Source organism: Corythoichthys intestinalis, chromosome 3 (genome assembly GCF_030265065.1).
Source record: "Corythoichthys intestinalis isolate RoL2023-P3 chromosome 3, ASM3026506v1, whole genome shotgun sequence".
Classification (NCBI taxonomy): Eukaryota; Metazoa; Chordata; class Actinopteri; order Syngnathiformes; family Syngnathidae; genus Corythoichthys; species Corythoichthys intestinalis.
This window is the reverse complement of record NC_080397.1, coordinates 26,385,832-26,400,822: the sequence shown is the minus strand read 5'-3', so window position 1 is coordinate 26,400,822 and position 14,991 is coordinate 26,385,832. Positions and strand designations below refer to the sequence as shown.

General features: G+C 41.5%; 1 protein-coding gene across 1 annotated transcript; it reads right to left on the bottom strand.

Moving 5' to 3' along the window:
* Positions 1-4,878: 4,878 nt before the first annotated feature.
* On the bottom strand, positions 4,879-14,548 carry LOC130912842 (gastrula zinc finger protein XlCGF52.1-like). The gene is made up of 2 exons (XM_057830922.1): positions 14,213-14,548; positions 4,879-8,099 (listed from the first exon to the last, which is right to left on the bottom strand). Exons 1-2 carry the CDS (start codon positions 14,388-14,390, stop codon positions 6,979-6,981), a joined length of 1,299 nt encoding a protein of 432 aa, XP_057686905.1. The 5' UTR covers positions 14,391-14,548; the 3' UTR covers positions 4,879-6,978.
* Positions 14,549-14,991: the final 443 nt, after the last annotated feature.

The following is a 14,991-nucleotide window of genomic DNA, read 5'->3' as shown; positions in this document are numbered from 1 at the left end:
TTTGGATGCAGTTGGAGCTCGCATCTCCGTGCGTGTTGTTTTGTGCCTGAGTTTTGTTAAGCCGAAAATAAAGGCAGCATTACAAAGTCATCTGACCGCTCGTCATTTTACATACTGAATGCATTATTGATGGGCTGACTTCGTTTTCTCCATGTTTAAATTATCATCTAACCACTTTGCCGTCATGATAAGCTTGCTTACTGGACTACTTTTCCAAATGTAGTGGTGAAAATGTGATTGGCATGTTTTTCATGAAGAATGGTGGTCATATAAACTGCATTATTTTTTTATCCAGGGCTTTGGCTCTCGGGTCATTTTGGTAAAAAAAAAAATCGTGTCTCGTCTCGGCGGCGGCTACGTTCGTACCGGATAATCCGCCCGCACCGGCCGGTTTGCCGCGGCGTATTCGGGGCCTGGCTCTGCTCACACGCCGTGAGGGAACGCTCGAGAAACCGGGGTGTTCGCCGGAGGTCCTGAAGCCGGGGAACCGGGCTCTGCCCGCCCCGCCGACAGCGAGGCGGCCTGCTGGACCGGTCAGAGCGGCGGGCTCCGTCGGAAGACGGCTACTTGCCGACTATCGGTCTCCAGTCGTGCCGGTGTTTAGCCTTAGATGCGAGTTTACCACCCGCCTTGGTCTGCTTTCCCAAACAACCCGACTCTGTATCGTCACAAGCCCCTAGTTTATCTTAGTGTTTACAATAGCTTTAGCATTCTCGCTAGCAGCAGCAGCCTCGTATTCGTTCCAAAAATCTTTGTGATGCAGTTTTAAATGGCTGCTGGGTTAGTGGTTTTGAATGAGGACGCTTTCTTTCTGCCTCCTGGAACTTCTACGGTACATGTTTCGCAGATGGCGAGAGCGTCATTTTTTTAGTAACAGCCGCCATAATATTCAACTACTTCTTGTCGTGTAACTCCGCCTCCTCAACCCCTCCTCCCTCAGGGGCTTCAGGGAGGGGAGGGGTTGAGGAGGCGGCGTGCTGAATTCTTCGGTTGCGCACATTTGGAGGCTAAATCAAGTATATAATTATCGGATTCCATTATCAGTTGAATTTTTTTATTATCTGGATTATCTGTGTGACGTCATAATTGCCATTATCGGCCGATAATTATCGGTGACCGATATTATCGTGTATCTTTAAAAAAACTGATCGCGTGCCTCTTTGACTTGGGGTACCACCAGGTCACTTTTCAGGGTTTAATTTTCCTCTACGCATTTTTATATACAGTACTCATGTTTGGTTGGCAATGAGTTGGGGGGGGGCAGCCCCGCAGCAGGCTGATCGGAGACAACTCGGGAGACGAGCTCTAAAAGATGCTCATCTCCACCTCATCCGCAATGGGTGGACCCCAAATGGGCACTGAATTGAATGGAATTATTGAGACGTAGTTTGAAGGTTCAAGAAAAATGTGTGGATAAGAAAAGAGTAGGAATGACACGTCGTGATCGTCCGCCTCCATTGTTTACGATGCTGCCATGCCGCACTAAAAACAGCGACGGCATGATGTCCCTTGCTGAGTATCCGAATGTTGTCCGGTGACAGCAGTCCATATTAGGCGGCGGGTAACATTACCTGCCTACATTAACCTAACAACTAATCCATACTAGTGTAGCCGACATGTGGTATAGTAGAAGTAAATACAAGTTTAAGGCCGTCATTCGTCCTAGTGTAGACGTAGCCTATATCTACGCTCTCCAGTCCAAATGCATATTATGCCAATATTTCGTTTGACTATAATCAGCGGAAGCCGTACATTTGCCATTGCCGACAGGTGACAACTTGCTCGGCTTTGCTTGATTCGCTCCGGGCCTTCGCCCTGCGGCTAATGGCAATTACCAGTACGACGTATTGACAAGCTCAGCTGACAACAACGTTCAAGTCGGAGTGTCTTGCACAACCTCATCATCAACAACATGCTCTCTTACCTTGATACTGTTGTTTCTTGTCTTCTCCGATTTTCTTTCATTTCTCTGCTCCAGAAGGATAAATTCTCTTCGACTTATTCGTGCATCTATTTTCCAAGCAAGTTTGAGCACCAACCACGGCAAAGCAGGTTCAACGTCACTCCCCAGGTTGCCAGATTGTAATAACAAGAAAATTGATGTTTGCATAGATAAACGGCAATGCGCGCCACATTATTCACGATGATCTATTAACAACGTATAAAATGAGGTTCCCAGATTGGGGGCCCCCTAGTGGTGGCCCTAAGCAGCTGCATAGTCTGCGTATAGGCTGGGCCGGCCTCGGCGATAGTTATGAGGTAGATATTCGTGACTTTTTTACAGACGCCATTTTTTTCATTGTGACATAATTTGTTTAAAAGTTTAAAATATATGAAATTTTTTTAAAGTCGATTTAAAAACAAAAAACAAAATATGAGACATCAATTAATGATTCTAAGCTAAAAACAACAGACATTTTGAATAATAAATATAATTACTTCGTTTTATGGCTGGGTTGAAACAAAAGCGGTTGATCGACGTCTATAAACAGGGGTTTTCAGGGTAAAATTGACAAATTAAAAATCGTTCGGGGGCTTAATACGCCATGAATCTGCTATGGCAGCATGTAGACATGTTGTTCTATCAAACACAATAGTTGTTTTGCCTTAAAATACAGCAGTTCCTTTTAAAGAGGAGTGCAAGGGCAGAAACTGCTTTCTCAGTCTGGTCTGTGTTTTCTGCCATATATTTTCAAAAAATACATAGGGCAGTTTTATTTTTGCAAATGATTTTTATGTTTGATTGAAAATATATATCTTTTTATTGAAGCAACTTTTTCTGGGATTGAATGATTTAGACACAAATGTCCTACCCATAATAGACCCTACCCAAAGACGTCACAAAATCACGTGATCGCTGTATTGTTCCGCCCCCTTGTCCGTCATTTTGTGTCTGTATTATCAATGGTCTCAATTGATCGAGCAATTTATAATGCATTTCATGGAAGACCCGTTGCTTTCGGATGCCGTAAACTCACTTGATGCATTGCATAAAAGGCGTTATGTGGAAAAGCTTCAGTTTATCCATTCGCCAGATCTATATTTGATGCCTAAATCGATGTTTTTCGACCCGCTGTCTCTGCTAGCTACCCTGATATTTACAACTATCTTGTCCACACAAAATAAGCCTATTCTCACGAAAGTTTGAAAAACTTTAAGAGCTTGGAGGCTTATAAATACTTCGTTGCTGGTTGGGTGAAACAGGTCCTCGTCCACGAAAATTCGGCAGGAATCTATCTTGTGCTTGGAAAGGTGAGTTACGAAATTTTCAATTCAAAATCTTTTGTTCTTGCTAACATCCACTGTCAAGTCTAATATATTTCATGTCATTTGTCAATGGAGCTAGGGCTTTTAATGTTTATATTGTTTAGCGATAGCACTCTCACTACATACACACATGTATGTTGTCGGCGATTAGCCTAGCAATGATCTTAATTGTGGTTGGCAGCCCAAAACCCTCTAAATATAAATTAAATGCATCTTACCAGACATAAAATGACTACTACATAATCTGTGGTAATCGTTTGGAGCCCAGTTTTCTCGTCGAATTGCAGCAGCCCATCTCGCTCTCTCCTCTCCGGGTCCCTCGGAATCCGGTAGAACTTCAAGTCTCTCCGTCTATCTTCTCTGTTATTGCAACCGACCGCCACACATGCCTTCACCATTTTGATTATTAATGTTAACGGGCAGAAAAACACGCCGTAAATAGGAGGAATGTACGTAGTCCGTAACAGGTAAACACGATGTGTTGACGGACAATTGGGTGGCACCAGTCAGGAGGGCGGAGTTTGTGACGTCACGTGGGTAGGGTCTATATGGCCCAAACACAAAAAGGATTGCATCAATCAAAGTTTCAATGAAAAAGTGTTCAAATGCAAATTTCTGAGTCTCAAATGTTTTTTCGCATTCAAAAACCTTTTCTGATTGACTTTGATTGAAGTGATATAAAAAAATGTTTTGAAGCAACTTATTTTTTTGATTGAATGACACAAACGTCCAAGCCAAAATGTGACCCAAATGCAAAACTACATTACTTCAATCAAAAAGGTTGTTTCAATTAAAAAAAAAAAAAAAAAAAAAAAAAAAAAAAAAAAAAAGACGAGTTAGATAAAAAAAATTCAAAGAAAAATAGTTTTCGAATGCATTTTTTTTTAAAGTGTCAAATTGATTTTTGCATTCAAACACATTTTTTTTTTGCTTGAAGTGACTTTTTGGAATTAGGCTTTTTTTATTTTTTTTATTTAATAAGACACAAACCTACCTCCATACATAACTGGCGTATTTCTGTTGTTCACTTTTTCTTTAAAGTATCAATTTATTGTACAGTATGATTTTTTCATAAATATATATACAGTATATGTGGACATGACATTTTTAGGCCACATTTGTGTACCAAGTGTTAATATTGTGGCCAATTTTTTAAAATTCATAAAATAGTTGCTTGCCCTTAACCCTTTCATTCCCGTTTGGACTATGCGTCCCACAGCTTTTCAAAAAAATCGCAGTGGGTATAGGAATGAAAGCAAATTTTATTTTTTTATCATTTATTATTTTTTCAAATCTGTCGTGAAAGGGTTAAAGGGTCAAAGCCACTCTTTTTGACATAAAAATAAATCCCATGAAAATCTGTTTCTCAGCTAGACATACAGTGGGGCAAATAAGTATTTAGCCACTTGAAAATATCAGAGAGGCCTGTAATTGTCAACATGGGTAAACCTCAACCATGAGAGACAGAATGTGAAAAAAAAAAAAAAACAGAAAATCACAGTTTGATTTTTAAAGAATTTATTTGCAAATCATGGTGTAAAATAAGTATTTGGTACATATCAAAAGTTCATCTCAATACTTTGTTCTGTACCCTTTGTTGGCAATAACGGAGGCCAAACGTTTTCTGTAACTCTTCACAAGCTTTTCACACACTGTTGCTGGTATTTTGGCCTATTCCTCCATGCAGATCTCCTCCAGAGCAGTGATGTTTTGGGACTGTCGTTGGGCAACACAGATTTTCAACTCTCTCCACAGATTTTCGATGGGGTTGAGATCTGGAGACTGGCTAGGCCACTCCAGTACCTTGAAATGCGTCTTACGAAGCCACTCCTTTGTTGCCCTGGCTGTGTGTTTGGGATCATTGTCATGCTGAAAGACCCAGCCACGTCTCATCTTCAATGCCCTTGCTGATGGAAGGAGAGTTTCACTCAAAATCTCTCGATACATGGCCCCATTCATTCTTTCCTTTACACAGATCAGTCGTCCTGGTCCCTTTGCAGAAAAACAGCCCCAAAGCATGATGTTTCCACCCCCATGCTTCACAGTGGGTATGATGTTCTTCTGAAGCAATTCAGTATTTTTCTCCTCCAAACACGAGAACTTGCGTTTCTACCAAAAAGTTCTATTTTGGTTTCATCTGACCATAACACATTCTCCCAGTAGTCTTCTGGATCATCCAAATGCTCTCTAGCGAACCGCAGACAGGCCTGGACGTGTACTGGCTTCAGCAGGGGGACACGTCTGGCAGTGCTGGATTGGAGTCCCTGGTGGCGCATTGTGTTACTGATAGTAGCCTTTGTTACTGTGGTCCCAATTCTCTGTAGGTCATTCACTAGGTCCCCCCGTGCGGTTCTGGGATTTTTGCCCACCGTTGTTATCATTTTGACGCCACGGGGTGAGATCTTGCATGGAGTCCCAGATCAAGGGAGATTATCAGTGGTCTTGTATGTCTTCCATTTTCTAATAATTGCTCCCACAGCTAATTTCTTAACACCAAGCGAAGCGTGAAGAGTTACAGAAAAGGTTTGGCCTCAGTTATTCCCCAACAAAGGGTACATAACAAAGTATTGAGATGAATTTTTGGTATTGACCAAATACTTATTTTATAAATACATTCTTTAAAAATCAAACAATGTGATTTTCTGTGTTTTTTTTTCCCACAATCTGTCTCTCATGGTTGAGGTTTACCCATGTTGACAATTACAGGCCTCTCTAATCTTTTCAAGTAGAACTTACACAATTAGTGGTTGACTAAATACTTATTTGCCCCACTGTATGTTTGCATTTGCTGCTTGTTTTGTGAAATATCGACAGGGCTGTCCTTCCCATTAATATTCCGCTCGGGTTCAAATTGGAAGGGCAGGACCGACGACATGTTTATGTTTATGTATGTACAATTGGTGATTGACTAAATACTTATTTCTCCCACTGTAGACCACAACCATCAGAACAGTACAGGCACGAGGCTGGTAGCCATATTGGAAAAGGTGTCACACACAATGATCTGGCTCGATAAATCTTTTGGTGAAGCTCACCAAGCAATCTTTTTTTCAAAATAAATAATCTGAAAATCTGCTTTTGTAACGAGCAAGCTTCCCAATGATATTAGCTTTTTGAAAATAGGATCAAGAAAAAGTGAAGTCACATTTATTTATTTCACTAAATCATCACAAAGGGCTTCACAGAAAAACACCAGTTCATAAACACTCAACAAAAACATTCAACAAATAATGGACACTTATTTCGATAGTCAAACAGAGACAGAATTTCTGTATCAATGGCAGATGTCCAATCCATTTGACATCTGTATTCTATTATTTGTTCTTTTTTGGGGTGAGGGGTTGGGGAATAAATTCGCTGCCCGCAATCCCGGTTCATATGGATTGGATGTCTACCCAAGTCAATGGCAACCAATGAGTTAAAACACTCAAGAAATTCCCTCAAATATATTTTTCAAATAAATATTTCTTTGTCTGCAACGATCATATAAGTAATCAATGATCTGAGTCATCAGATAACATTTAAAACGTTGCTGAGCACAGCCTCAAACAGCAATAAAACAGTTAAACAAATGCGGGCAACACTCAAACTAAAACCTGACCGGAAGTTTGAGAGCCTTATACGATATGAATGCAACAAAAACTAAAAAAAACAAACAAACAAAAAAAAAATCTAATCCATGCATGAAAGGGTTAATAAAATACTCCGCTATCAATGGATCTGAGCAACGAAAGGATTTTCCTCCAGCGTGTCTTCGCACATGTGTCTTTTCACGTGTACTGTCATGTATCGCTTTAGGACAAATTTTTTGCTGCAAATGGGGCAGCTAAAGGGTTTTTCTTCTGTGTGTGTTTTCATGTGTAGTGTTAACCCTGGCTTTTGAGAGAATAATTTACCACAAACTGAGCAGCAAAAGTGTTTTTCTTTCGTGTGAGTGCTCATGTGCACCACCAGGGATTGTTTTAGGGAGAATGCTTTGCTACAAACTGAGCAATTAAAGGGTTTTTCTCCAGTGTGAGTTGTCATGTGCGATTGCAGACCTCCCTTTTGGAAGAACGTTTTACCACAAATGGAGCAACAAAAGGTTTTTCCTTTTGTGTGCCTTCTCTTGTGTACTTTCAAGTTTGATTTTGCAGTGAAGGTTTTAGAGCAAACATGGCAACGAAAGGGTTTTTCTCCAGTGTGCGTCACCTTGTGTATTGCCAAACTACCTTTATGCGAGAATGTTTTACTGCATTCAGAGCAACTAAAGGGTTTTTCTCCCGTGTGTACTCTTGTGTGTTCTACCAACCTGGCTCTCTGGAAGAATGTTTTAGCGCAAACTGAGCAAGTGAAGGGTTTTTCTCCTGTGTGTCTTCTCATGTGTACTGTCAATTCAGACTTGAAAGGAAAACGTTTGCCGCAAAGTAAGCAAGTTGGGTGTTTTTGCCAATTTTTTGAAGTGTCCCCGTTGGCAAGAGTTTTTTCCTTTTGAGAGCACTTAGACTGTTTTTCATCACTTTCGCCATCTGCACCACTCTCCGCAGGTTCGTCAGTGTCATCACTGTTTGACCGTGGAGTCGAGCGTTTTTCTTGCAGTGGTCGTCCAGGTTGGGCTCCACTTGAGCGTTCATCCTCATTGTCGTCCCTTTCCACAGATACGCCGGACAGAGACAACTTGCTGACAAGAGCCCTGTCCTCTTCTCTGTTAACATCTTCCTCTTTGATGGTAAGGGGCTCTGTAGCCTCCTCTTTATTTATAACAATGGGGAGCTGTGGATGCTCCGAACTGGAGCCCCCCCAATGCAGCTGAGGGAGAAGCTTTTCCTGACCGGCGATCAGCTTCTGGACATCTATGGGACACATGCAAAACAAGCCAAGTTTAAAAATCAGCAGTGGTGAACTGTGAGGACTCTGACTGGGCCTTCATAGCCATAAGCGTCCAAAAAATACACTGTCAAAGCCAATGTTGCACCGACACCAGTTGCGCAGTCAATGGCAGCCACTGGTGAAATAGCAGCTGCTTGACAGTAAAGTGCCTATGACAGCAAAAAGCATGTTCGTTTCATATTTCCACACAGTGTTTTAAGCTCCTGAATGAAATGGATCAGCTAGGATGTTTTTGGAAGCGATCGATTTATTTATTCAATTTTTTTAATCCCGCGCCATGAAAATACTAGTAAGTGACTTCCTGGATTGAGGAAGAATGTGTATGTGACGTCAGCCGGGTCTCATCTCACAATACAGCCATTACTATATAGCATGCAGAAGGTCTGCAGATTCAGCTGATTTTGCGGATTGATTTGTTAAGTTTTCGCACCACGCCAGCACAATGTGCTGCAGGCTTTTGTTGGTGCACTAAAGAGAGGCATGTGAGCCTTTTTGCGTTCGAAAAAGTTCCCGTTCACCACAGAGATGGCCAAAACAAGTCCGACAACTGTGGGACCATTGGAACGACGAGGAAGTACTGGGATCATGGCACACGTCTTTATAAGGAAGTGGCTTGCATTTTGTGGGTGAAAATAGTCCCTGTCCACTGAGAAGGCCACACGGCCGACAACTGGCGGCTAGTCGCACACCATGGTCGCTGGCCGTTAAAGGGGTGCCCGGTGAGAATGCGCTTTCCACGGCTTGGACACCAGCAGCTCCCTGCTCCAACGTCGCCTAGTTTGTCCACCAAGAACGGGCTATTCTCCGCATTTATTCCCAGCGACAAGCACTTCCTGCCCGCCGTGGCCTCAGCAGAACGACGAGCCGTAACTCGCTTGCTGCCGGGGGCTGGCCGATCCAGCCTGCTCGGTCCTCTTCGCGTGCCCGCCGAGGATACGTTTTCCTCGGCTTGGCCATGAGCAGCCCCCCGCCCTGACGTCGGGCGGTTAGTCCACCAAGAATGGGCTATTTTCAGCATTCATTCTCAGCGACAAGCACTGCCAGCTCGCTGTGGCCGCAGCAGAACAACGAGCCGAAACTTGCTCGCCGCCGGTGGGCTGGCCATTCGGTAACGACAATCAACCCCGCCGCTGTGTGTGACATGAGTCGGGGTAGTTTTGTGTGATTTTTAATTTTCGAAAGGTGAGAAAAGCCGCTAGGTTCGGGTTAGTATGTCGCTGAGCTGTCACGCCTCCTGTTTCGTTTACATTCTTTCCTCAGTCTCCGAAGCCGGGGCAGGGAAATGACAAAAGCCGGACTGCTCCGGTGGCATAAAATACCGTTCGGGAGAGGAAGAAGTCAGCAGTATTGACCATTATGCAGTAATTTTGCCCTGTCATACTGAATAAATGCATTTTTAATGTTTCATATTCAACTTAGCACAAGACTGTTATTTGTCATGACCATACCATTTATTTAGCAATTGGGGAAAAATACTTAATTAAAAGAATCTGCTGGGGCAGCAAATCTTAAAACCATTCAATTCTGGCTTAAAGGTTAAAAAGACACTTCAATTCCGATATGGCTGGTTATGTTAACATACCGGCCACGTTCACATTTCGTTGTTCATGCATCATGTAATATTATCATACTGTACACTTATTCAGCATGTTGCTCTCTATTGCAAAATTGCCTTTCAAGATGACATATCTGTTCTATGTGTTGGATTTTATCAAGTAAATTTCCCCCCAAAATGTGACTTATACGTCGGTGTGACTTATGTTTTTTTCCTCTTTGTTGGGCTTTTTATGGCTAGTGCGACTTATACCCATGTGCGACTTATAGTCCGAAAAATACGGTATTCATAATTTTTTAATGATTTTTAAAATGTATTTAGTCACTTCAAACTTCAATAGCTCCTAAACCATTTGACTTTTGGACCCAAAACCAGTGCAGGGTAGAAGTACTCTTCTTTTAGGTTGGAGCACACCTCTTAGTTTTCCAATTTAGCTCTATTCATTCATTTATTTTTGGACTACATTTTCACTTGAATAGCAAATTGGTCTAGTGACCTTTTTTTTCATCAGTGCAAATTCGTAGAACTCTCCTTACTGTTTGTGGTACATATTTTTATCATTAAGACAGCTTCACATTTTCTATTTGTCGCTGTAAATCATAGCACAAATGGAATATGATCTGTCAAATTACTTGACACAATTATAGAAAGTGCATGCTTGATTTTACAATATTGTCTCAATTAGTCAGGCAGCCATCATTATTTTTTTATTGAGAAAAATACTAGTAAATGTAGGTCTCCAACGGAATTCGAACCCGCGTTGTGCGAGCCATAGACGACCGATTTCACCACCGGACTATTCTACCACCTGTCATCAGAGCTATGATTTTGGAATTACAAAACGCGGCTCAGTTCACCGCAGTCTTTCCATTTCCGGGAGTTCCAGCTGTCAAAATGGTGGGTCTGATATCGCAATAACTGCCGTGACGATCCTCTAGTTTGGGCACGTGTCACGTTAGCTCCCGCTTGGACTGCTAAAGGGATTTGGGTGTTGCTAGGTCGGAAAGTTTCTCTCACCTCACTTTCAACCGCGTTATTATGAGTGAAGTTGGTTGCAGCTGATCCTGTCCTCTGCCACTCGAGACAGCATGACAAAGATGTGACCGTTTCATAGGTCGAGAAAATATTTCATAATAGCCCAACTGCTTGCCGAAGTGCTTACGTCTCCTCTTCCATGTTGACCCTCCTCAACAGGAATTGCTTCAGCTTCTCAGCCAATCAGAGCTAGTCAATCAGGGCTGCCTTCCTTTTCCACTATACTTTCACCCACACATACATATTAGTGATGTACGATAATGCATTTTTCAACTGATACTGATAATTTCCTCCTCATTCCAACCGATAATGTCAAGCCCATAGTTCTATTAAAAGATTTATTTAAAATTTTAAAGTATGCACAAGAAAAATATTACTGTGCAAAAATATAATTTATTGCTCTTTTTTCAACATCAAATGTGAACAAGAAGTAAATTCAACATCTAAATAATGACATTGTCTGACATTGTGTAATGGTAATCTTTTGGCAACAATTACTTACATGAGTAAACACCTAAGTTGCACAAAAATGCCTTTGAAAGTAAGCCATTCCTAGGATATATAACATTACTACGCTGCAAAAACACACCTCCTTAAAACTACTCAATTTTAAGTGCGAATCTATTGGAAATAAGTGAAATTATCTGCCAGCGCTTCAAGTGTATTTCACTCAGATTTCTTGGAAGAAAAATAGCTAGCTGAAAATAAGCTTAGCAGCCTTATTTTAAGCAATAAATTATTATACTTAATCCTAAAAAAACTTGTTAGTCAGAAATGTTCTTTATTAAAGAATAGGTATGGTTAAAAACATTTGAAAGCAATTTTTAAATTGAGAAGTGTTAATGAGTGCCAATAAGTTTTGATTATCTACTGTGACTGTAACTGATCAGACAAATAAGTTAAATAATTTGAAAAGTTATGAAAATGTTATATGCTTTGTTGCACACTGTGAAAATGATTAACTCAAAAGAGGCAGATGTCATGTTCCTATGTACAATCCTATGTACAGCGCTTTGTTTATATTTGCGGCACTCACAACACTTGCTTTACGGCAGCTCAGTTGATACTAGAGCTGGGAATCTTTGGGCACCTAACGATTCGATTACGATTACGATTCAGATGGTCCGATTCGATTCTAAAACGATTATTGATGCACCCCCCCCTTTTTTTTTTTTTTTTTTTTTTTTAATGTTTTGTACATTAGTTCCAAAATTGTTCAAAAATACTCTCAGGCTAAACCAAACTACTATTTCAGTATCAAGTTAACATATAGCAGTAAACAAATATACAAAAATAACAGTAAATAAAAAAACTCCAGTCCCCATTCTGTATCAGCAGCTTTAAACTACATTCAATTAATTTAATGTTGTGAATCAACCGTTAAAGTTGTTAAAATTGCTCCCGTTAATCCATAATTTCCCTTTTGTCAACTTTCGACATGTGAAAGTTTTAAAACTATTTAAAAGATAGATTCAAGTCAATATTTTACCGATTTAGGAGTATTTTAGATAAAAAGTTAATTAGGTTTGCTTGGAAGGTTCGCTACAACAGCCTTGCAGAGAAGTGTACTGCTTTAAGATGGCGGCCGTTTACTACGTCTGCATCTAGCTTTTTGTAGATGTGCTGCAAACGCTACCGCTACCGTAGTGCATCTAGTCTTATATAAATGATATCTACCGTAACATTATGTGGATGACGTACTTTTGTAGCAGCTTCAGGTATGTTGTTGTGTTTTTTTATCTCGTGGCATGAGTTGAGCTAGAGCCGTGAGTTGAGCATTGGCATTACCCTAGGGGCCGGGTAATGAGAAGCATGATGTTTAGCTACTCTCGCTCCGCTGTTCATTGACCGCGCGGCGCGCTGAGTGTGTTCTACTTCCGCTTTACTCGGCATATTTCAATAATCGGAATTTGGATGTTTGTGAATCGTTCTCGAATCTTCCACGGCCGAATCGCGAATAATCTAAGAATCGGAAATTTTGCACACCTCTAGTTGATACACGGCAGTATTATTAGGCCGGAGTTGGAGCTAGCATCCCAGCTCAACTGATACACGGCAGTATTATTAGGCCGGAGTTGGAGCTCGCACCCCCGTGCGTGTGCCTGAGTTTTGTTAAGCCGAAAATAACGGCAGTGTGGCTGGATTTATCCTTGTGTAAAAAAAAAAAATCTCCTCCCGCCTGTGCCCTTCAGTCCGTCCAGCCGCCAAATTGGCACCCGCGCCAGGCCTCTGTCTGGCTCGATGAATGGAACTGGAGTGGCGGCAGCAGCTACGTTTGTAACGTTCGCCCCAGCCGGCTCGCCGCGGCATATTCGGGGCCTGGCTCTGCTCCAGACGGAGGCGGACGCCCTGCGTCCCGCACGCCGTGGGGGAATGCTCGAGAAACCAGCCTCGCCCTAGCCTGCAAGGACTGGCCAGAGTTGCGAGCTCCGTCGGAAGACGGCTACTTGTCGACTCTCGGTTTCGTGCCGGTGTTTAGCATTAGATGGAGTTTACCACCCGCTTTGGGCTGAATGAGGACGCCTTTTTTCCACCGCGTGAAACTTCTGCAGTGCATGTTTTGCAGATGGCAAGAGCGTAGTTTTTTTTTTTTTTTTTTAACACAAATCCAGCCAGGCTAGTCACAGCCGCCATAATATACATCTGCTTCTTGTTGTGTAACTCTGCCTCCTCAACCCCTCCTCCCTCAGGGGCTTCAGAGAGGGGAGGGGTTGAGGAGGCAGCGGTGATGAATTCTTTGGTTGCGCACATTTGGGGGCTAAATCAAGTATATAATTACCTGATTGCATTATCGATTAATTATTTTTTTATTATCTGGATTATCTGCGTGACGCCATAATGGCCATTATCGGCCGATAATTATCGGTAACCGATATTATCGTGTATCTTTAATACATATATTCTCACCTCACACAGATATATATATATATATATAAACTCTTTAACCGATATATTATTCTCTCATTTTTATATATTTTCATTCTACATACCTACACACACACAGAGTGAAAATGTATGAATGTGAGTAAAAATGTATGAACGTGAAAGTAAAAATGTATGAATGTGAGAGTGAAAACATGAATATGAGAGTGAAATTGAATTAATGTGAAGGTAAAAATGTGATAAAGTGAGAGTGAAAATGAAATAAAGTGAGAGTGAAAATAAAATTCGCACCTACGGGGTGGGGGGTGTCGCCGACGTTTACAATAGTAAAAGCATGGGTCCCTGAAAAAAGGGTTGGGAACCACTGCGCTATGCCACAGCAGATTTTCATGAGAATACTTTTGTTCGAGTCCCTGGTTTGGCTAGCTAGAGTACCTCACAATTCAGCGATCTCAAAACAAAATTTCTAGTTAGCGGATATCTGTTCGTAGTGTTAGCTAGTTTGAGCACGTGTGAGATCTAACATGATTGTCGTGAGGCAATTAAGTACTCGTTTCATTTTCCAATGTTAAAAAAATGAGTGAGCTTGTTGATGCAACAGACCTTCAAGTCGTACGACTATTTGACACTTGCAAACAGCTTGAAGTTGTCGCCGGTGTCGTTCGCTCTCCTCTTTGGCCCGAGAAAGTTGCTCCTCGTACGATGCCATCGTTCTTTCAAACAGGCCGAAGATTTCGTCGGCGGCCACAATGAGGCGCTCCCTTACCAACTCTTTCAACATTTTATCCTTCTAGACGGTTCAAAGACTTCGGAGATAAAATAAAAATGAACTTCGTCCCACGTTTTAGTCCAAACAAACCTGTGCGCTGCTATGCTAAATTCCGCATTGCACGAAATAAACTAACTTCCGCCTTTCTCTTCTTCTATTTTAATCATGGTAGTAGACAACCGCCTCTAGAGTTATAGAAACCCCGAAGAAGAAAAATCAGACGTTAGCGTCTTGTCAGTTGGCCTACATTTTAAATACCCAGTAGAAAGTACAGTATATCAATCTGCCTCCAAGTCTGAGTACTGTAAATTGTCATAGACGTACTGTTTTATTCCCACTACCTCACCACTTGTTGCTAGTCACTTATTCACTTTATTCCCAATATGTCGACACTGCAAACTGTTTTTTAGCCTTATTACTGTACTTTTGCTTTTGTTTCATGTAGTGCACGTTATGGCGAAACTTGAAATCTATTTGCACAGTGTACAATGACAATAAAAGCTTTCTATTCTACACATACGCCTCGGTAAAAAATAAGTTGCTATACTCTGATTAAAAAGTGTTCCTATCCGTCTAATTTATGTAGTGGCCAAAAATGGCACGACAACATAAT

Bases quoted from the DNA above. Each gene is read 5' to 3' on its own strand.
- LOC130912842 (XM_057830922.1), bottom strand. From the start codon at position 14,390: ATGTTGAAAGAGTTGGTAAGGGAGCGCCTCATTGTGGCCGCCGACGAA. The intron at 8,100-14,212 runs GTCTGTTGCATC...TGTGTCCCATAG, and splicing joins AATAGTCGTACGACTTGAAG to ATGTCCAGAAGCTGATCGCC.